At 45.4% G+C, this 22960-nt stretch overlaps 1 protein-coding gene across 1 annotated transcript in view; it reads right to left on the reverse strand.

Annotated features, from left to right (window-relative positions):
- Window positions 1–6143: 6143 nt before the first annotated feature.
- The window catches only part of CYP19A1 (cytochrome P450 family 19 subfamily A member 1), a 135764-nt gene continuing 118947 nt past the window's right edge, over window positions 6144–22960 (reverse strand). The window contains exon 10 of the mRNA XM_075342744.1: window positions 6144–6524. Within this exon, the coding sequence (XP_075198859.1) occupies window positions 6279–6524 (246 nt within the window). The 3' untranslated portion in view covers window positions 6144–6278. The remainder of the gene's footprint in view (window positions 6525–22960) is intronic.

Genomic DNA, 22960 nt, shown 5'->3' on the forward strand with positions numbered 1-22960 from the left:
CATAAATTCACCCTTGAATATTACCTGCTTAACCCAGCAGGAAGTACGCCGCCGCCTCGAAATCACTAAGGTTGACAAATCTCCGGGCCCGGATGGCATACATCCCAGAGTACTACAGGAATTGAGTTCTGTGATAGATAGACCATTATTTTTAATCTTCTCAGATTCCTTAATAACAGGGTCGGTACCGCAGGACTGGCGCATAGCAAATGTGGTGCCAATATTCAAAAAGGGGACAAAAACTGAGCCGGGAAATTATAGGCCGGTAAGTTTAACCTCTACGGTTGGTAAAATCCTTGAGGGTTTCTTGAGAGATGCTATACTGGAGTATCTCAAGAAAAATAACCTTATGACAGAGTATCAACATGGGTTTATGAGGGATCGATCCTGTCAAACTAATTTGATCAGCTTCTATGAAGAGGTAAGTTCAAGCCTGTATCAACCAGCAAGGTCTTGAATCACATAAATCTCCTAGGAGACACTAGTATAAAAATATCTAAAACTTAACATTTAATATGTAAATTAAAAAGTGAACAGGGTCACTGAAGACGTGACATACTAAACATACCAACATAAAATACACCTGGTGTTTGATCACAGCCCCACACGTATTGTCATACAGGTGCACTAGCACACCATCAGACCTAATACCAATATCAGGCTATTAAAGAATCAACACCAATGTATATGACACATTAGACCGTCCAAATAAGCATCATGGACATGAAGACCTAACAATTAACTCCTTGTTACACCATTCTAGGAGCGAACCACCTTAAATAGGGGTACCCAGAAATAGAAGGGGAACAGGTCACTATAAGTAGCGGGCTAAATAATGCAGCAAACCTGGAACTCGATTGTCATAGATCGAGTATACTTGTTTCCTTGATTTGTTAAAGCATCTTTAGGTGAAAACTTCCATCAATGTAAACATATAACTTCCGACGCGTTTCATTAATATTCCTCAGGGAAGTTAATAATCCAAATCAAGGGTAATACCACCGTCAAAAAGGCAGGCATCCCCAGTGGAACCACAGTGCTGGACCAAGAAACAAGTTCTATAAGTCCTGGTGCTAGGCCACATCAACTGCCCATTTATGAACGCACTCAAAACACGTCCTCCACATGTATTCTGTTCAAAAATGTGCGCGGCACATAACAAGGGGTTACTTGTGAGGTCTTCATGTCCATGATGCTTATTTGGACGGTCTAATGTGTCATATACATTGGTGTTGATTCTTTAATAGCCTGATATTGGTATTAGGTCTGATGGTGTGCTAGTGCACCTGTATGACAATACGTGTGGGGCTGTGATCAAACACCAGGTGTATTTTATGTTGGTATGTTTAGTATGTCACGTCTTCAGTGACCCTGTTCACTTTTTAATTTACATATTAAATGTTAAGTTTTAGATATTTTTATACTAGTGTCTCCTAGGAGATTTATGTGATTCAAGACCTTGCTGGTTGATACATTGAAAATAACTAAGGTTGATATAAACTGCGTTTCTGCTATTACAAAAGTAAGTTCAAGCCTGGACCAGGGAAATGCAGTGGATGTTGTGTATATGGACTTTTCAAAAGCTTTTGATACGGTGCCACACAAAAGGTTGGTACATAAAATGAGAATAATGGGGATAGGGGAAAATATGTGTAACTGGGTTAAAAACTGGCTCAGTGATAGGAAACAAAGGGTGGTTATTAATGGTACGTACTCGGACTGGGTCTCAGTTCATAGTGGGGTACCACAGGGGTCAGTATTGGGCCCACTTCTTTTCAACATATTTATAAATGACCTTGTTGGGGGCATGCGGAGTAGAATTTCAATATTTGCAGATGATACTAAACTCTGCAGGGTAATCAATACAGAGGAGGATAATTTTATATTACAGGGAGATTTATGTAAATTGGAGGATTGGGCTGAGAAGTGGCAATTGAAGTTTAATGTAGATAAATGTAAGGTCATGCACTTGGGTAGAGGAAATAACATTTATGATTATGTACTTAATTGTAGAACACTAGGTAAAACAGACACAGAAAAAGACTTGGGTGTATGGGTGGATGGTAAACTTCACTTTAGTGGACAGTGTCAGGCAGCTGCTGCCAGGGCTAATAAAATAATGGGATGTATTAAAAGAGGTATAAGTGTTCATGAAAAAAATATAGTTCTACCTCTGTACAAGTCACTAGTGCGACCGCACTTAGAATACTGTGTACAATTCTGGTCACCGATATATAAGAAGGACATAGCTGAACTGGAGAGGGTGCAGAGAAGAGCGACCAAGATTATTAGAGGAATGGGTGGGCTGCAATACCAAGACAGGTTATTAAACTTGGGGTTATTTAGTCTGGAAAAACGAAGGCTTAGGGGGGATCTAATCACAATGTATAAATATATGAGGGGACAGTACAGAGACCTTTCCAAAGATCTTTTTACACCTAGGCCTGCGACTAGAACACGGGGGCATCCGCTACGTCTTGAGGAAAGAAGGTTTAATCATAATCACAGACGAGGATTCTTTACTGTACGAGCAGTGAGACTATGGAACTCTCTGCCGCATGATGTTGTAATGAGTGATTCACTACTAACATTTAAGCAGAGCCTGGATGCCTTTCTTGAAAAATTTAATATTACCAGTTATGTATATTAGATTTTATGACAGGGTATTGATCCAGGGAACTAGTCTGATTGCCGGATGTGGAGTCAGGAAGGAAATTTTTTCCCCATTGGAACTTGTTTGCCACATTGGGGTTTTTTTGCCTTCCTCTGGATCAACATGTTAGGCTACGGGTTGAACTAGATGGACTTAGAGTCTCCCTTCAACCTTAAAAACTATGATACTATGATACTATGAAGGTGCAGAAAATGCCACTGAAAAAGATGCTTCAAACGTGCTTGAAAAACACTAAAACAAAACCACCGGAGGTCAAAAACGTCAAAAACGTGCTCAGTGAGCAAACAAAAATGAACAAACAAAAAAAAAGACACAGCAGGTTAGCCTGTTTGAAAAAGATGTCATGTGCAAATATTTCAAGAGTACATTCCATGAGGTTTCCATTTCTTTTTGACAACCGGGATAGTACAATCTGCCCTATTATTCTCTCTAGCAAAAATAAAAACCTTACTCACCATTTGTATGTCAACTGGAAAAAAAAGACATCATAACAGATCTTTGAAATGGAACACAATTGATAAATTATATATTACTGTCATATTCATCTATAGCATAGCCACATAATATATTGTAAGAGTACATCTACAGTAATACACAGTAATTGGGAACAAGTGTTCCTTGTAATGCTTGTTTCCTGATGCTTGAGCAGTCTAGACAGGTTGACAATGTGTTCATGAATGAGCAAAATATTCATTCGTCAGGAAAAATTATCTTTTTGTTTTATTTAAAGCATAACTGTCATTTTAATTTTTATTTCTTAAACCAATACTACACATGAAAATAAGTAACTTTGTATGGTATCTTATTAGATAAATCTGCTCCTTTCTTCTCGTGGACTGACTTTTCATTCTCAAAATTCTCCGTTTTCAGGTAAAATCTGTCTTCAGTGAATAAAGATTTAATATTACCGTGATAGGAGATGACAGCTGGTTTTTATAAATACTATGTAAAAGGGAGGGGAGAAGGTTAGCGTGGGGCGGTAGTCGTGAGCGAAGTCTGCATTTTCTGCACCCCTGCACGCTATGAAAGTTGGAGTCCTGCCTGGGTGTGTCGACTTGTGTCGTGAGGGCAGTACACCAGTGCAGACCACATGATGCAGTTGTCCTTGGCTGGCCAAGACCAGATGTTAACTTAGTTGTAGAATGGAGCAAACACCAGGCTGACAGGGCTCCGTTCTCCTTCTCTAGACTGAACCTGTGTTTGTTATCATCCCCGGAAGGGGTGTGTGACACTTATTTCGGTCTTCAGGGGAGCGTCCACCTCCCCGCAGCCAGTCACCGTCATACAAGTTGCAGGGCAGCACATAACACAGAGTGTCTCTTTACAGCACAACATTGAATGATTTATTTGTTTTCACCCTTTTTGACAGACATAACCATTCCTATCTTGTTCAGCTGCCGCTGTTCCCTGGGGTTCTTCTTCTTGTCTAACCCACTGCCTGGGAATTAGCTTTCCAGCTGCCGAGCATGAGCCTCTTAACGCTGTTCTTGTCTCCGCGGTTACCAGTGTCCAAACGCTGCCCGAGACAGCTTCAGTAGGAAACCAAGGTGAGCCATAGGATCCGGACACTTAGAGGATACTTCCTGGTTTCTTGACGGACCAAGTTATCAGGCACCATCCACACACCAGGAAACCCCACTGCAGAATTGACCTCTCTCAGGCCTGTCTCACCAGGCAACCTTCTGGCCCTCACTTCTCCCATCCTTGCTCTCAGTTACCTTGGAAACTAGGAAACATTTGCCACACTTTTCATACTAAAACCTTGACTTGCTCTAATCTCCATCTAGCTAACATTCTTATCCTTTACATTACACTGTTAACACATTAATCATACATTATAGTGAAATGCAATATAAAACACATCGGACAATATTTAGAAATACTGTAAGAGTGGTGTAATCAGGCCACCTCCTACACAGTCACTGAGAGAGACTGACAGTTTTTAAAACACAGTTTTTTACTTAACACAAGTTTGACAACAACAGGATAGCAGGCACATATCTTCTCAGACATTGTATTATCTACAGTGAGTGTTGTCAAACACAGTCTCTTCTATAGTCTTCAGTCTTTCACCACCACTCAGCTCAGCATAACAGAACAGTTCGTGAACGTCATCCTGTCCTCCCTGCGGTCTTCTCTCTCTCTCAAAGGGATAATGCCGGACCAAGATCGTTACCAACTGATGCTTCAGAGACTCCCAACCAGAAAACTTATTTCATCTCATGTTCTATTCCATTGTGACTCGTTTACCTTTAAGGATCTGTAATCTACTCCAGGCCATACCGCTGAGTGTCCTATTTAAGGACCTGTCTCACTCAGTCATTTGTTATCTCAGTCAGTCACCTTACCCTACTCTGTTTAATCACTCCATGTTCCGGTTACCTCTTTTTTGCTCTACACTCTGGATCCCACTTTCACTGGCCTTAGCGTCTTCTAGCTGCAGGGAAACCTACGTCATGTGGCCTTATTGGCTAACCAAACCATAAGTATGTTTTAATCACACGCTGGGCCCTATCTGATGTTCCACAGGAAACCATCTCTCTCCCTGTATCCTAATCACTCCCACTGTTGACTAATCCAAACTATTACCTGCATATGACTCTACTATCAGCATAACACCTACAACACTACTACATATCACAATTCACATGACACATTACTTCCACAATGACCCATGACAAAATTCACATTACACTTGACATTATACATCACACTACAATTTAGGTCAATATCTGGATTGGTGTCTTCAGAAGGAAATGCAACATGTCCATCTCCTTACAAGGGGGAAGGAAGAGCGTTGCTTCTAGCTACTCCCTCCCCTGTCCTGCCCCTCCTTTCTACAATAGAATCTTGTCAGTAGCAACTGCAATGCTCTATCTCAGTAATATAAAAATCTATTTTCACTGAAGACAGATTTTACCCTAGAATTGAGAATTTTGAGAATGAATTATCATTCCTGGAGGAGAAAGAAGCAAATTTGTCTGATAAAATATATTACAAAGTTTCTTATTTTTATGTGTACTATTAATATATGACATATATGACATACCATTTAAAAGAACGGTTATGCTTTAAAGATCATTGTTCTCGGCAGCGCATCGTCCTTTGTAAACAGGACCTGTGCTTCTGCGAACATTGGCAGGCTATAAGTATAATTTATTACTGATCATTCTGTGCGTCTCTGAAGCGCAGTCAGCCTTTGTGCACAGGGTACTAACTGACTGATGATTGGCAAATATGGTGACAGTCAGTTATTGTTTAATGCTGAGCATTTTCTGGTGGAAATGTTCATTACTTATGCAGGCAGCGCTCCAACAATCGAGTGGTAACCATTCTTACACACAGTCCTTTTCGTTGATGTCTACTAGCATTAGAAACATGGGAGAGCACTCCTTAATGTTTGAATAACTGGTTCCAGTATGGAAAATAAACAGAATATTTTATTAATAATATTGTTAAATATACACAAAATAGACCATGGCACGGACAATGATAGCCATTATACAATGGCAAGAGTTGAATAAACGTATGCACAGACCAACACTGTGACTAGATGAATCACAATTCAGAGTTCCAGACTTGGCATAAATTAATATATTGTGTGCTAGTGTATGAGCTGATCTGTGTGGAGAGGAACGAAGATCATCTCTAATGAGGTCTGGGATTCATCAGGATGCATGGACAAATCATTATTGTTGTGGATGTTCTCCAAGGACCGTCCACGCAGATTCTGCACCTTGTATCTCTTCAGTACAGTCACCAGGATCACTTTCATCATCACCATAGCTATGTATTTTCCTGCACATGCCCGGGGACCAAATCCAAAGGGTTGAAAGTAGCGATGTGGGACCTGAAATCATCAGGATAGTCAGTTTAGAAGAGTTTTATGCAAGAGTATGTAATCTGGCAGTATCTCCCTGTATCACAAAATCTAAAATACATCAAGTGTAATTCTAGGCATGAATAGAGACAATTCTTTAATCCAGCATTGTACAACTCAAATAACCCAGATATCCATGAAGCAAAAAACTCAGAAGCAAAAATAAATGTGGAAAAGAGCTCACGTGTCACTATGGTACCACTGCCTGTATATTACTATGGTTATAGACCAAATATATTCTTCCAATCTTCAATTCATGTACCATGTGAGCTACATATACTTTCCTATAAATTATGCAGCATCCATGTCTACTAGTTCACTGCTTCAAAACAGTTATCCGTGCAATTGTGACGCCCTGGCAAAACCAGGTATTCACACACTTAGGTCCCCGCATAACACCTTCCCTCACAGGGTTACATACAGCCGACCTGAAACCTTAGTCACCTCCCCCAGGGAAAGACAGGCACACCAGTGGGCGGGACCAGGCGGAAGGAAAATGCCCACCTAGGGGTCTAGACAGCCTGAGGCAGGAAAAACAGTCAGTTTTGAGTGTGAGTTAAGTTGAGTTGTGGAGTGAGGAGGTGAAGCTGGCAGGTCTCAGGGTCGATGCCCTGACACATTGGCTAGGTGGCAGATGGTGATCGCGTCTAGCAGGAGACGGGAAGATGGCAGCTGGAGATCCGAGGTGGACCGGGGCAGGGTTGGAGCTCGCCGGTACCGACACCGGAGAACCGACCCGGAAACCGTGCACAGAGAGGGTACTCGGACCCTGAACTCAGGACCGGCACCAACGGCCTAGCTAATTAACCGATTGAGGGCAGGATCATAGGTCCTGTCCCAACCTAAGTCCCGAAAAGAGACAACCACCCACAGAGAGGTATAGGGCATCCTCCAGGGCCCGGTAAATCCCACGGGTCAGTGTCAGCGGGCACGGCTCCCAACAGTAGTACCGGGAGCAGACTCTCGCGTTCCAGACCGGGAAATCCAACACACACAACACAGTGCAGAGGAAAGTGACAGACCACCAGCCCGGGTGGGGGACCAGAGTACAGCCAGCTGCGGCGGCCGGCCCCCAGCACCTTGGTTAATTACTGGACTTGTCTGATTTCTTTAACCGTGAGTAAGCTGAGACTCCCTGGTCTGACCAGGCGCGTCGGCCCCTTTAATCATCGTCCCCTGCACCAAGTCACCGGGTCCCAGGGCAACCATCCCTACCCACGGAGGGGTTAACAACCAGCTGCCAGCCCATCGCCCCGGGTGTCCCACAGCAGCAGCGGTGGTGCCATACTTCACCACACACCGTTGGTGGCGTCACAGACTGACTACGGCAACCGCCGTACAAATACGTCCCCTTTTTATTCGGAGTGTCCGCGTGACCCCCGGGTTCGGAGGATCCCTCGAGCCACACACCGGGTCCGGATCCGAGCAGCCCGGCTGCTACTGACGTGGGGGCGTCACACCCCGAAATCTGGCGTCACGAACAGGATGCTTACCCATTCACTTACCTGGTGAAAGGGCGCCTTGTTTTGGACAGTCAGCAGTGCTCCACTGCAAAAACTTTGAAAAATCGCCATTTTAGCCGCCATTTTTAGGCGCGAAAATGACAACCCAGCGTCTTCTTCCCCGAGAAAGGGCGCGAAGTTGAAGCCCCGTCCCCTGGGAACACGGCCGGAAGGAAGACCCTGAGGCCAAAAACGAAACTAGAGAGCAAAGCGAAGAGAGTGCTCGCAAAAGACCCAGGGGGGCGGGTGGAGAAGTTGCAGCATGTGACCTGAGCACATAAGAGTCAGGGACACCAGGACTCTGCCATCTTCTGTTCCTGGACACTGCCCCAAGAGGATGTCCGACCAGTCTGGTGACCCGAAAATGGAGGAACCTGCTCCCGGGACTGCTGACTGGGTCAAAGCCCAGACAGAACGGATGTGCCGCAGGATCCAGGTCCAGGCCAACTTTCTGCTAAAGAGATGGACAGCCGAGATGAGGAAGCTGGCTGCAGCCGTTCCGGCCCGCGAAGTTGAGGTGGCCTCGGAGGAGCGGGTAAGCGACCCATGCCCCTGTGTCCCACCGGGACCGGCCCACCAAGCTGAGGAGCTCGGTCTGCCCCCGTCCGCCATGTCGCCTCCCTCGCCACCCGTACCTGTGGCCGGCGCCCCACTCGGTCTGCTGCCCCAAGCCACGGCAGCAAAGCCCGTTCCATCTGCAGGCAAGGACCTGGCCACGGAGACCTCGGGCCATGGGCATACCACCGCTCCGGCACCCGTACCAGCCTCGCACCAGATCAAGACCCGGAAGACATCTCCTCCGGCCCCGGGCCCGGCCGCGCCGAAGATGACGTCACCCCCGGCCACGAGGATGGCCGCACGCATGACAAGACTGGCCCCGGCAGTCCGCCCGGCCACAACGGAGACAGAGCCGACCCGGAAGCTGACCCCGGTCATGAGTCCCAGCATCAGCTCGTACCCAGTCCCGGCTATGGAGCAGCCGGAGAATACCTGCTGGGAAGCGGAGCAGGCTGTCGAGCGGAGCCCTCAGCCAAGAGTGATGCCGGTGGTGACCGGCAGTGAGGGCCTCCGCATGAGCCGAGCTCCCAAGAAGGGGGAGGAGCCGGGAGACCGTGCGCCATATTGGGAGCAGCAGCAGCGGCAACTGAGAGAGGAGATTGCTGCCCGGGAGAAGAGAGAGGCGGAGGTGCTGTCCCGGACATACCTGGAAAAAGACCACCTCCGTCAATTCACCTTCCGAGTGCGGGGTCCAACCTATCAAGGGCAGGTCCGCCATTTTAACCCTGAGCGCGGGTGGGGCTTCATTCATGAGCCGGGCATGGATGCCGAAATCTTTGTGTCCCAGAGGGACGTAGCCCAGCACCTGCCCACAGGAGACCTCGACCGAGACCTGGAGCCCGGAGAGCTGGTCTCGTATACCCGGCATTGCGGAGAAAGAGGATGGTTTGCCCTCAACATTCGCAAATGGGTGAATGTCGGGGGAAAGATGTGCCCATACCCTCCTTCACCATCCACGTTACCAGAAGATGAGTAGGTAACAAGTTCCCGGCTACCCTAGTTGTGTGTCCCCGTTGGGATCGTCCTACAGTTTCTGCAAGTTTTAAAAATGGACCACGGCCGTGAACTGGCAGGCCAACCCAAAGACTTTTGGGTCTTGTAAATAATTACCACCCATCTTCATACAGCACCAACCCAGTCTCCGGAGAGGCAGGTTGGAGGAAGGGCCTGCGGTGGAGTCGGCCGAGGCCCGTCACCATTGCAACCAGTGACTACCCTCCAGACCGTTCGGACCCGTAACAAGGACTGCCGGGTAAGGAACTTTTTACCCGCCCGTGTGGGCGCTACCCGGACCCGTTCCTGGACTTGGGCAAAGGGGTGCCACCTGTCTTAGTGGTGGCACCAGGGAACAGCTTGTTTAGGTGGCGGGTATGAACAGAAGGTGGCCCGGTCCGGTTAGTAACGTTTAAGATTCGTGCCTCCCGTAAGGGAATAAGTTATTGTACAAATTTTATTATACTTGTAATTTGATTTATTCTTTTCCTTAGTTGCAGTTAAATAAATGTTGGTGGTCGGACAGCCCGCGGATGGTCTGTATTAAACCAAGGGGGAATGTGACGCCCTGGCAAAACCAGGTAGTCACACACTTAGGCTTCCGCATAACACCTTCCCTCACAGGGTTACATACAGCCGACCTGAAACCCTAGTCACCTCCCCCACGGAAAGACAGGCACACCAGTGGGCGGGACCAGGTGGAAGGAAAACGCCCACCTAGGGGTCTAGATAGCCTGGGGCAGGAAAAACAGTCAGTTTTGAGTGTGAGTTAAGTTGTGGAGTGAGGAGGTGAAGCTGACAGGTGTCAGGGTCGGTGCCCTGACACATTGGCTAGGTGGCAGATGGTGGTCGCGCCTAGCAGGAGACGGGAAGACGGCAGCTGGAGATCCGAGGTGGACCGGGGCAGGGTTGGAGCTCGCCGGTACCAACACCGGAGAACCTACCCGGAAACCGTGCACAGAGGGGGTACTCGGACCCTGAAGCCAGCACCGGCAGCATCGGCCAAGCTAATTAACCGATTGAGGGCAGGATCATAGGTCCTGTCCCAACCTAAGTCCCGAAAAGAGACAACCTCCCACAAAGAGGGATAGGGCATCCACCAGGGCCCGGTAGATCCCACGGGTCAGCGGGCATGGCTCCCAACAATAGTACTGGGAGCAGACTCTCGCATTCCAGACCGGGAAGTCCAACACACACAACACAGTGCAGAGGAAAGTGACAGACCACCAGCCCGGGTGGGGGACCAGAGTACAACCGGCCGCGGCGGACGGCCACCAGCACCTTGGTTAATTACTGGACTTGTCCGAATTCTTTAAGCGTGAGTAAGCTGAGACTCCCTGGTCTGACCAGGCGCACTGGCCCCTGCCATCATCGTCCCCTGCACCGGGTCCCTACCCACGAAGGGGTTAACAACCAGCTGCCAGCCCATCGCCCCGGGTGTCCCACAGCAGCAGCGGTGGGGCCATACTTCACCACACACCGTGGGTAGTGTGGTGAAGTATAATCGGATCCGTGCTCGTCGGTGGGTGGCTCGAGCTCCTCACGGACCCGGGGGTTACGTCGCTCTGAAAGGGGGGTTGGCACAGCACGTAGGGACTTCAGTGGGAAGGTCCACGGCCAGAGCCGCGGTTGTTTGTAGGGGATTTGAGTTCGTGACGCCACCCACGGGTTGTGGTGAATGGATGGACACCACCGCTGCCGTTGACTAGGCTCCCGGGGACGGTGTTGCGCAGCTCAGTGTTGACCCCTCCGTGGGTAGGGGGATGATGGTTCCGGGGCCCGAGGGAGGTGCTGAGGTGGGGGAATGGACGATGCTGCTGGCGTGTTGGTGTGGTGCGGCGCAATGCGCGGGTCGAAGGCACTGTTGTGCTCACTATTACAAACACTCTGGAGTCTCTGGTAAACCAAACAAGATGGTGGACAGTGCCCGCAGCCGGCTGCGCTTTTCCCCTTTGTAGGTTGGTGTTTTCCGCCTTTCTCCTGCACCTCACTTTTGTAGAAATAATGACTCCTATGCCTGAGCAACAGTAGTCCACTCCCCAGCCTGGTGTGTGCTGGTAGAGCCCTTTTGCCCGCAGACGCTGGCCCGTCGGGTCTCGATGCCTGGGTGGTGGCTTTCTACCCCTATGGTTGGGCTGTTGTCTTCAGTCGGGTCTTAGGTGGGAAAGGGATTAAAGTCAAGTCCTCAATCAGTTGATTTGACTCGGCCCAGTTGTTTCTGGGCCTCGTACTGGGTCTGAGTACCCCTCCTGGTGCTCCGGTTTCCAATCAGTTCCCCGGTTCGGTATCGGCAGGCCACCACCCCTCCCCGGTCCTTACGGTTCCACCGGCTGTAATCCCAGCTCCTGTAGGCGGCCACCACCATCTGCCTCCTTGCCAGAGGTGACTGGGCTCCAACCCAGACACCTGGTGTTAGACTCTAGCACACCTGGGCACAGGTCTGCACTTGAACTCCACTCCACTTCACTGTCAAAACTAATCTACACGTTTTTCCTGCCTCAGGGCCTGTGAACTCCTCGGTGGGCATGGCCAACCACCTGGCTCCGCCCCCTGGTGTGAACATCAAACCCTGAGGGAGGTGACAAGGTTTTTGTAGGTTGGCTGCTGTCACCTTATTAAGGGGGGGAGGGGGGTTTGTGTAAGGGCCTACCTGTGACTACCTGGCTTGTCCAGGGCGTCACAGTAGTGTCACAGACTGACTACGGGCTTTAGGGTAGAACATAGGTTCTAATAGAGTAGCAGAGTGGAGAATGTTAAGTAGGATGTAGTGTAAGGTAAAGTATAGGAATATTATGTAGATAGACTTTGCTAGTAATAGATATAGCAGTATCAGATACCTCCTGGTTACAGAGGGAACTGAGAGCAAAGGTGGGAGGAGTGACAGATGGCCAGAATGTTCATTGTATAGACAGGCTTGTGAGACAGGAGTTTTACAGGGGAGTTTCTGGAGTGAAGACGTGATCTCGTAACTTAGACCTGTTGAGGAACCCGGAGGTTATCCTACAAGGGACTGGAGCCTACAGCTCACCTCGGGATGGGCTTAGAAGAGTCCAGGGACTAGATGGACTTGACAGAAAAAGAGTTCCTTACTGTTTGGATGTGTGAGGTAATAAATTGGCTGTTTTAACAGTTAGCCTGGATATTTATCAGGTGGCCTATAGCAACCATTCACAGCTTTGCTTCTATTTTGCTACAGGTCATTAATAGGAGCTCTGATTGGTTACCATAAGCAACAAAGGATATACTTAGTATAAGAAGCTTATGTGTCAGTTAATATAAATTTCAGTGGTGAGTGGGAGAGAGAGAGAGTAGGAAAGAGACAGACAGACAGAGAGGGAAAGTGGAAGAATGGGAGAGAGGGAGAGAAAGAGAGAAAGACAGAGGGAGAGTGGGTAAGAGAGGAAGCGAGAGAGAGAAAGACAGAGGGAGAGAAAGAGGGAGAGAAGGTGAGTGGGAGAGATGGAGAGAGGGTGGGTGGGAGAGAGACAGAGATAGAGACTTAGTTACTATCCCAGGCAATGCCAGGTACTACAGCTAACAGATAACTTTGCTGTGTGGAGGTGTCCCAGACAAAATTCTTGCCCAGGGCTCCCCTGAAGTCTGTGTTCACCCCTGGTTCTATGCATGATATAAGCTGGTGTAAAAATAAAAAAGTCATGGTGCCATAGTTTATACTAGCATGTGTTTTGTGGCTTATGTCTAAAACTGGACTCTTATTTGACCATTTAGATAATAATTGGTCAAATAGAACCCATTAGAAATAGTCGGATTAAATGAATATTACTCATTATACATTGGATTTGAATATGCATATTTCACTAAATGAGAAGTGGATTAAAAAGTAGTTTTAAAGAGTAACCGTGGTTTTAATTTTTATTTTATAATTCAATAATACAAGTGAAAATACGAAACTCTGCAAAATATCTTATCAGAGGAATCCACTTCTGTGTTTTCCTGGACGGATCTTTAATTTTCAAAATCCACACTTCACTCATAAAATCTGTGTTCAGTGAAGACTGGAAGATGGTAGTTGCTACTCATAAGGTGTTATATAGACAATAGGGTAATGGAGTAAGGTGAGTAAGGCACGAGCTCTATTTCTAGAGAATATTGAGAATAAATTATCAGTCCTAGCGGAGAAAAAAAGTGGATTTCTGTGCTAAGACATGTTACAACGTTTTTTTATTTTCATGTGTACTATCAACTTATCCAATAAAAATTAAAATTATGGTTACTATAACATGCTGGAGTCTATTGATATGTGTATTACGGAGAGTAACAGAGTGAAGAATAACAGACACATGCGGAGGCTGGGAGAAAGTCAGACAGGGACGATCCTTAGGTTAATGCAATTACTCTGTATTTTCTTGCATTTCCTACAACCTTTGTAAACACAGCAATAAATCTGTTTTTTATAAGAAATCATCCAATTTTTTTGTGAAATAATAAAATAACATTTTATTTGAAACCTCTTTAATCAATATTTGATTAACAACATTAATGTAAACGTTTGCTGATAGAAATGCTATCAAATTTTAAAGGGGCAAGAAAAGAATGTGTACAGATAGGTATATGTCAACATATATACAGCGGGGTAACTATAAGGGGTGCAGGAGTTGAAGTTTCACCTGGGAACTAAGGACTAGATGGGGTAAAAGTGCTCATTGGCCCAAAATAAGAAGTACAATACTAATGAAACTTCTGTCACTCTGTGTTGGTGCCCATGAACAAATTATGCCTCTACATATACATGAATAAATATCTCACAGAAACATATATTAGTTATCAGATTTTAAGAATAAAGTTAGGTTACCTCTATGAGATACACCTATAAAAATGTATTGATACATACAGTGTGTGGAATAAGTATTAAACTCATCACTCATTTTCTAAGTAAATATATTTCTAAAGGTGCTGTTGACATAAATGTCTCAACAGCGGTTGATAACAATCCATCCAATCCACACAGGGAAAGAAGTCATTCCATAGATGTCCATAAATTAAGTAATGTATAAAAATAATGAGAAATGACACAGGGAAAAGTACACATGAAGAAAGAGAGATGAAAAAGCCATGAAAAGTCATGACACCAGCTGAAATCTATCAGTAACTACAAAGCAACTTAGTGAAAATTAATATCAGTTGGCTTATCTGATGACCTATAAAAAAAGTCTCATTATCAATGTACCGCACAAGAAACATCTCATGATGGGTAAAACCAGTCAGCTGTCTCAAGACATTCGTAATCTTATTGTTGCAAAACATACATACATTGGTTACAGAAGAATTTCTCCCAGTGAGCACTATTGGGGCCATAAACTGGAAGTGGAAAGAACATAATTGCAGAATACAACTGCCATGATCAGGTGGTCTCCACAAGATTTCAGACAGATAAATGAAAAGAATTATCAGAAAAGTTAGCTAAGAGAAAAGGACCATCTGCTCAGAGCTATAGAAAGACCTGAAATTAGCAGGTACAATTGTTTCAAAGAAAGCAATAAGTAATGCACTCAATCTGCATGACCTTTATGCATGCTCACCACACAAGACTCCATTGTTGAACAAAAAGCATGTTCAAATGCATTTAAACATTGCTCAGCAACATTTAGGCAAGACTCTGAAATACTGTGAGAATATAGTCTAGTCAGATGAGTCCAAAATTGAACTCTTTAGATGCCATAATACCCACCACTTTCAGAGGTCAAAAGGCACTGCATATCACTCCAAAGACTTCAAATTAACAGTGAAATTTGAAGGTGGAAACATCATGGTGTGGTGCTGTTTATCAGAATATGGCACTGGCAAACTTCATGTAAGGATGAATGGACAAATGTACCGAGATATCCTTGATAAAAATCTGCTGCCATCCACCAGGGTGATAAAGAAAAAACTAGAGTGGACATTTGAGTAAGACAATGATCCAAAACACTGTCAAAATGACTATAAGGTAGTGGTGAACCGGGGCTTCAAAGCTAACCCTTAAGATAAGGGATCCTATGCTATCCCTAGTCTCAAGGATACTTCTAATAGTGGAGAGGCCTTAAGGCCGCTTTACATGCTGCGATATCATTACCGATATCGCTAGCGTGCATACCTGCCCATATCGTTTGTGCGTCACGGTTAAATCGCTGCCCGTGGCGCAAAAAATCGCTCGGACCCGTCACACTACTTACCTGCCTAGCGACGTCGCTGTGACCGGCAGGGCGGTTCGTTCGGCGTCACAGCGGCGTCACTAATCGACCGCCCAATAGAAGCGGAGGGGCGGAGATGAACGGGACGTAACATCCCGCCCACCTCCTTCATTCCGCATTGCCGGCGGCCGCAGGTAAGGTGAGGTTCCTCGTTCCTGCGGTGTCAGACGTAGCAATCTGTACTGCCGCAAGAACGACGAACAACATCGTTCAAGCAGCAGTAACGATAATTGGGAATTGGGGGGCATGTCACCGATTAGCAATTTTGCACATTTTTGAGACGATTTAAAATCGCTCATAGGTGTCACACGCAACGACATCGCTAAAGCGGCCGGATGTGCGTCACAAATTCCGTGACCCCAACGAGATCGCTTGAGCGATGTCGTAGTGTGTAAAGCGGCCTTTAGTCTCCTTCCTGACCTTGCTCCTAACTAGTCCTGATCTTATTCCCTCTTCCCCTCCCCAAAGGGAGGGACTGGACAGGAGCATGTAGAAAACAACAGAAATAGTCAGATAGGAGAAATCAAAACTCTGTCATGCAGCACGCAACAGAGGTATAAGAAAAAAAGAGATTGAGGAGGAAAAACAAGAGCAGGAATGAAGTACATAACAACAAGGGTAAACTTCACAACCACTTCAAGCAAAAAGCAACATTTTCACCAGAAAGTCTTGGACAACAAAGCTCACAGACCTTGATTGACTTCCGCAGGTCGATACCTGAATCTGCCTGTGTTGATCCCAGACCCCAGAGAAACCATTGGATGGAGTGTCAGAATCTGCAATGTGAAGAGAGCCCAAAGCCGTCATGACAGTAGGCAAACTTTGTGCAAAGCTCTGTGTGACAGTACCCCACCCTGTAAGAGGGGCCTCTGCACCCTCAGGGCCTGCTCTCTCTGGATGGAGACAATGAAATGATCTAACCAGATACTCCGCATGGATATCTGAGACTGGTACCCAAGTCCTCTCCTCAGGACCATAACCTTGTTAATGAACCAAGTACTGTATTGTACGGCGAACAAAATGAGAATCAGTGATCTTAAATACTGAAATTCCAATGACCTACTGACTAAGACTGGAGGCGGAGGTTAGGAAAGAGAGATCCCCGAACGCACAATGGAAAACATTATGAAACTTGTAAGATGCCAGTAACGCCAAGCAGAAAGCCAATGGATTAGTGACCAATAAACCGAGGTCCTAACTTAAGTGAAAGTATCTTAAGCTTAATGTTTCTTGTAGATAACTACATCAGATCACCCACGTACAGTTCCAAACCAGGCACATGTCCACAGTCAACCGCACACTTATACTTAAAACCCAAATTGCACAAATGCTGCTAAACCCTCTCCCATGTAGACGATAGTGCTGAGACCAAGTGGTCCTCCACAGGTACCTCTGATGAGTGCCCCTCCTGAAAAGTACAGAACTGGGGATGCCGGCCATAGACACAAAATTGGTGAGAGGAGTGTCGTACTCCTAAACTTACTTTGTTCATCAATAATGTTTGCTCCTGATGCACTGTCCAGATAGACATAATAGGGACAAAAAGGTTCCCAATCTTAACCTGAGCAGATATTCACAGTGGGACATCATAGTGGAGGAAAAACGTAGACCTCAGTTGAAATTCCTCAACTAACTGGGGTCTAGAAGTTATCCGATTACTGTTTTTCCTTGGACACAAAGGGACAGGTACTAACAAAGTGTTTATTTTTGCTACAGTAAAAACAAACCTCCACTTTTAGCAGCAGGGAAGCTTTTCCTCTGCAAGCAAAAAGCAACATTTTCACCAGAAAGTCTTGGACACCAAAGCTCACAGACCAACACAGAATAAACTATAGTTGGCATGGGTAGAAGATTTCATCCAGCATAAATAGAAGAGAAGATATGATTGGCTTCCCCACCACATGTGATCAAGGAACCTAACAAGCAGACCAGCAGAGATTAACTTTTGCTAGCCTACCTATGATGCAGCACACAGTAAGTCAATGCCTGAGTCTGCCTGTGTTGATCTCAGACACCACAGAAACTATTGGGTGGAGTGTCAGAATCTGCAATGTGTACAGAGCCCGACACCATCATGACAGTCGGTGAAATTTGTGCAAAACTCCGTGTGACAAGCATTCAGCCAAGGAAGCTAACTTGGTTTCAGCAAAAGAAAAAAAAGAGCTGCTAGAATGCCCCAGTCAATCACCTGACCTGAATCTCATAGAACTTTAATGGAATGAACTGAAGCGCAAAGTTCATAGAAGGAGCCCATTGAAACCTTCAGGATTTGAACAGTGTTTGTGTGGAAGAATGAGCTAAAATCACACCTGAGCAATGCATGCAACTAGTTTCTCCATACAGGAGACCTCTTTATACTGTCATCACCAACAAATGCTTTTGTACAAAGTATTAATTAAATTTCAGTAAGTATGTTCATTACTTTTTCCCTATGTCATTTCTCATTATTACACATCACTAAATATATGGACATCTATGGTTTTATTTCTTTACCTGTGTGGATTGGATAGGTTGTTACTGTCATCTGTTGAGAAATTCATGTCAATAGCACCTTTAGAAATGTATTTACTTAGAAAATTGGTGATGAGTTTAATACTTATTCTACCCACTGTATGTATAAATACATTTTATAGGTGTATCTCAAAGAGGTAACCCAACTGTGTTCTTGAAATCTGATAACTAATATATTTTTGTGTGAAATATTTATTCATGTATATATAGAGGTATAATTTGTTCATGGGTAGTATTTCATCCGCTATGTATGCATTAATACATATAAATGCTGCCAGTAGCCTAAATAAGATGAAATATGTGCATTTTATCCTAATGACAAATCTGTACTGTATTTAAAATTCTATATGATGCATAAAGACTTCTTTAAAATTGTCAGGATGTTTCCTAGAAAACAAGCAATAATAAATGTATCACTATACACGCTCTTAAAATATGTTTTGAACAGTATTCTGTGCAGTAATATTCCCCTGTGTTCTCATATTAATATGCCCACGTTCTGTATTACTCACTAAACTCATTGCTCATAACAACATGCAATTATCACTTGGACTATTTGAGAGGATATTGTAACAATTGAAACTAGCCATAGCACATGCGTCCCTACTGAGCATTTCCAACTTAAAATGTCACTGTCATGACACAGATGCACTTTTATAAAGGGCATCTATAAAATTCTCCTACAGGGTTTAACTCCACTATCTCGCTCCCAAAACTAAAGTTTGCTAATTATTACTGTACAATAATGTACATTTAGGGTAGGCCACTGTTAAAAGGAATATATAATGTCCAAAAACATTATTTACCTGTAGGTATGGTGTTATTTTGCCGTTAACTAGCATTAAAGGGAATCTCTTAGTAGGATGAACTGTCTTAAGCCATCTTTGTGGGCATACAACTCATAGAAAGTAGAATAATAGGAATGAGCAAACCTGAACTGTAAAGTTCAGGGTTCATACCGGACATCGGGTGTCCGGGGCTCGAACTTGAACGTGGACTTTAAAAAACGTATGCGTCCCCGTTCGGAGTTTGAGTGCTTTTCGTAAGCTAATAAAGTTTTTTGAAAGGCTTCAGCGAAGCCAATCAACAAGCTTTATTGCATGATAAAGGTGCCTATACGCTGCTGTGAATAATATCATTACATTTAAAAAAATAACATAGGGTCTCGCTTATTTTTGATAATCAACGCAGGTAAAGCAGACAAATGTGGGCTGCAGCCCCAAGCTGTTTGCTTTACCTTCAATGGCTATTAAAAATAGAGGGCTTACCATCCAATTTTTTTAAATTATTTAAATAAATAATTTTTAAAAATGGTGTGGGGTCGCCCCTATTTTTGATAACCAGTCAAGGTAAAGCAGACAACTGGAAGCTGGTATTATCAGGCTGGGAAAACCCATGATTATTTAGACCTTCCCAGCCTTAAAATAGCAATCTACGCCCACCCAAAAAGTGGCGCATCCATTAGATACCCCAATTCTGGCGCTCCACCAGGCTCTTCCTGATTGCCCTGGTGTGGTGGCAATCTGGGTAATACTTTTGCGCTTGGTGTCAGCTGTGAATTGATAGCTGGCATCAAGCTCAGGGGCTAGTAAAGCACGTAGTAGTAGGCATGTATCCGATATCCTAATTATTAATCCGGCAAGTATACAGTTAAGACACATGTAGAAGACAGACGAATAGCACCTTCTCCTACAAAGTGGTGTAAATATGTATTGCAGGTATATTGTCTATTGTGATGTATTATATGGAGAATGTAGCAGAGCTGAATGGGCACGCCGTTCTGCTACAGCTAGCAGTTACTGCTGGTTGTGTAATAGGAAAGAAGTATATGTCTATGTAATGTAAATACTGTGTTTAACATGTACAGGTCCCCTTGTGCTGTGTTCGGGAATAGGATATAGCACAGGGCCAGATAGAGGTGTAAGATTAGGTATAGTATAAGTAACAGATATATAGACTTAGTAGAAACACAGGACAGAGCAGAGAGTGGGTTGTTATGGAGACGAAGCTAAGAGGAGAGGAATCAGCAGAGGGTACAGTATGTGTGAGGAAGGAGTAGAATTAGTTAGTGAGCGGCAGGAAACGTGCCAGGCAGGACTCGTGCTAGGAGCGTGTCTGAGGTACTGGAGGGAAGCCCTCCATTAAGTGTCAAGACTTCACCTGGCTGACCGGCGGCAAACCGACTTCGGACCAGTGGGGTACTGTAGCCAGCCAGCTTCAGGGAGACACATACTGGTGCCAGGAGAAGGTGCGCATCCGGGGCATGGGCACTAGTGAGACACGGCAGCCGAATAAGCAATAGAAACCGGGGAAAGATAGAGTTACAGGACTTAGCTGCTAAAGGAAGCTTCCTAGGGCAAGTCAGTTGAGTTTTCCCCTAAGGACAGAAGGACACAGCAATTTCACAAAAGCAGCAGGCTGTGGGCACTCACCAGGTGACGTTTAGTTGCTTTATTCAGGGGCTAACACAGATGCATTGGGGGGAAGGTGAGGGGAAGGAAGAACGCAGGCTTATGGCACCATTTCGCACCACTAGGGGTGCTTTTACAGGTCCACAGATGTCACCTTCGTCACCCCCTGACGAAGGTGACGCAGAAACGTGCGCGTCAGGGTTGGTGTCACATATATGTGCAGAGCTCACTCTGCTCAGGTAAACATCTTTTCTATATTTATATCAAGGAGACTCTTTTGTATATTTGACTTTCTCCACTGTAACCAGCACATGCTGCAGTTTAAGTACCCATACTACTTTTGCATTATGGTTCTTTCTCTCCACCATGTATGATCCCTCACAATATTAGCTTTGATGACAAGAGGAACATGCACCAAAACCATAGTTGCTTTATATACCAGTGCATGCACTTGTAACCATCATTACATTAGCTCAATTACCTCTATAATTTGTTCCTCAACATATAATGTTCATCGCACCTTATATTTTTGCAGAATACCTGTGCCTGATTTTTAATATATCTTTACATGTGATGCCCATGTTTCTGGTAATACTGCAAGTTGGCAGTCATTATTTTTAATCTTTAATAAAATTTGTTATATTTGACTCAATCGGTTCTCTTAGATTTTTTTGTTTTAAAAATGTTGGAGCCTACCATGTGCCATTATGTGGATCCCCAGGTCCCAAGCAGCTGGAAGTCCTACCTGGTAATCGGGATATTTGCAAATGTCTATTGTAAAATGTAAGAAGTGTAATATGTATGTTGTGAAAAGTATACCAGGATGCTACGTGTCTTGCAGGGCGAAAATCGCCAGGGACGGCCGACCTTAAAGGAGGGAGGTGTGTAGGAGACAGGCGAATAGCGCCCTCTCCTATAAAGTGGTGTAAATATGTATTGCAGGTATATTGTCTATTGTGATGTATATGGAGAATGTACTAGAGCTGAATGGGCACGCCGTTCTGTTCCACCTGGCAGTTACTGCTGGTTGTGTAATAGGAAAGAAGTATATGTCTATGTAATGTAAATACTGTGTATAATATGTACATGTTCCCTTGTGCTGTGTTCGGGAAAAGGATATGGCACAGGGCCAGATATAGGTGTAAGATTAGGTATAGTATTAGTAACAGATAGATAGATTTAGTAGGAACACAGGACAGAGCAGACAGTGAGTCATTATGGAGACGGAGCTAAGAGGAGAGGAGTGAGCAGAGGATACAGTATGTGTGAGGAAGGAGTAGAATTAGTTAGTGGGTGGCAGGAAACGTTTCAGGCAGGACTCGTGCTAGGAGCCTGTCTGAGGTACTGGAGGGAAGCCCTCCATTAAGTGTCAAGATCTCACCAGGCTGATCGGCGGCATACCGACTTCTGACCAGTGGGGCACTGTAGTCAGCCAACTTCAGGGAGACTCGTACTGGTGCCAGGAGAAGTGACGTGTCCGGGGCGCAGGAGACACGGCAGCCGCGTAAGGAACGGATACTGGGGGGAAGATAGAGTTACAGGACTTAGCTGCTAGAGGAAGCTTCCTAGGGCAAGTCAGTCGAGTTTTCTCCTGAGAACAGGACACAGCACAAGTGGTCCTAAGGGCCTGAAGCATGAGAAGGAGAAGGAAAGCGATCTGTAATAAAGAAGGTTCCTGTTTTGTTTGTCAGAGTCTGCGTGTGCTTTATGTCACCATCCCCGTCTAAAGCTGGGTTCACAGATAGCGACAGCGACAACGACATCGCTGTTACTTCACCATTTTCTGTGACGTAACAGCGACCTTGTAAGTCGCTGTTATGATCGCTGCTTAGCTGTCAAACACAGCGACGCAGCAGCGATCATAACGTCGCTACATGTGCAGAGAGCAGGGAGCCACGCACACTGCTTAGCGCTGGCTCCTTGCTCTCCTAGCTACAGTACACATCGGGTTAATTAACCCGATGTGTACTGCAGCTACATGTCACAGTGCAGAGAGCAGGGAGCCGCGCACACTGCTTAGCGCTGGCTCCTTGCTCTCCTAGCTACAGTACACATAGGGTTAATTACCCAATGCGTACTGCAGCTACATGTGCACAGAACAGGAGCCGGCACTAGCAGCAAGAGCGGCGGAGGCTGGTAATGAAGGTAAATATCGGGTAACCAGGGAAAGGTCTTCCCTTGGTTACCCGATGTTTACAGTGGTTACAGCTTTCCGCAGCTGCCAGACGCCGGCTCCTGCT

This window comes from Anomaloglossus baeobatrachus, chromosome 4, assembly GCF_048569485.1.
Source record: "Anomaloglossus baeobatrachus isolate aAnoBae1 chromosome 4, aAnoBae1.hap1, whole genome shotgun sequence".
NCBI lineage: Eukaryota > Metazoa > Chordata > Amphibia > Anura > Aromobatidae > Anomaloglossus > Anomaloglossus baeobatrachus.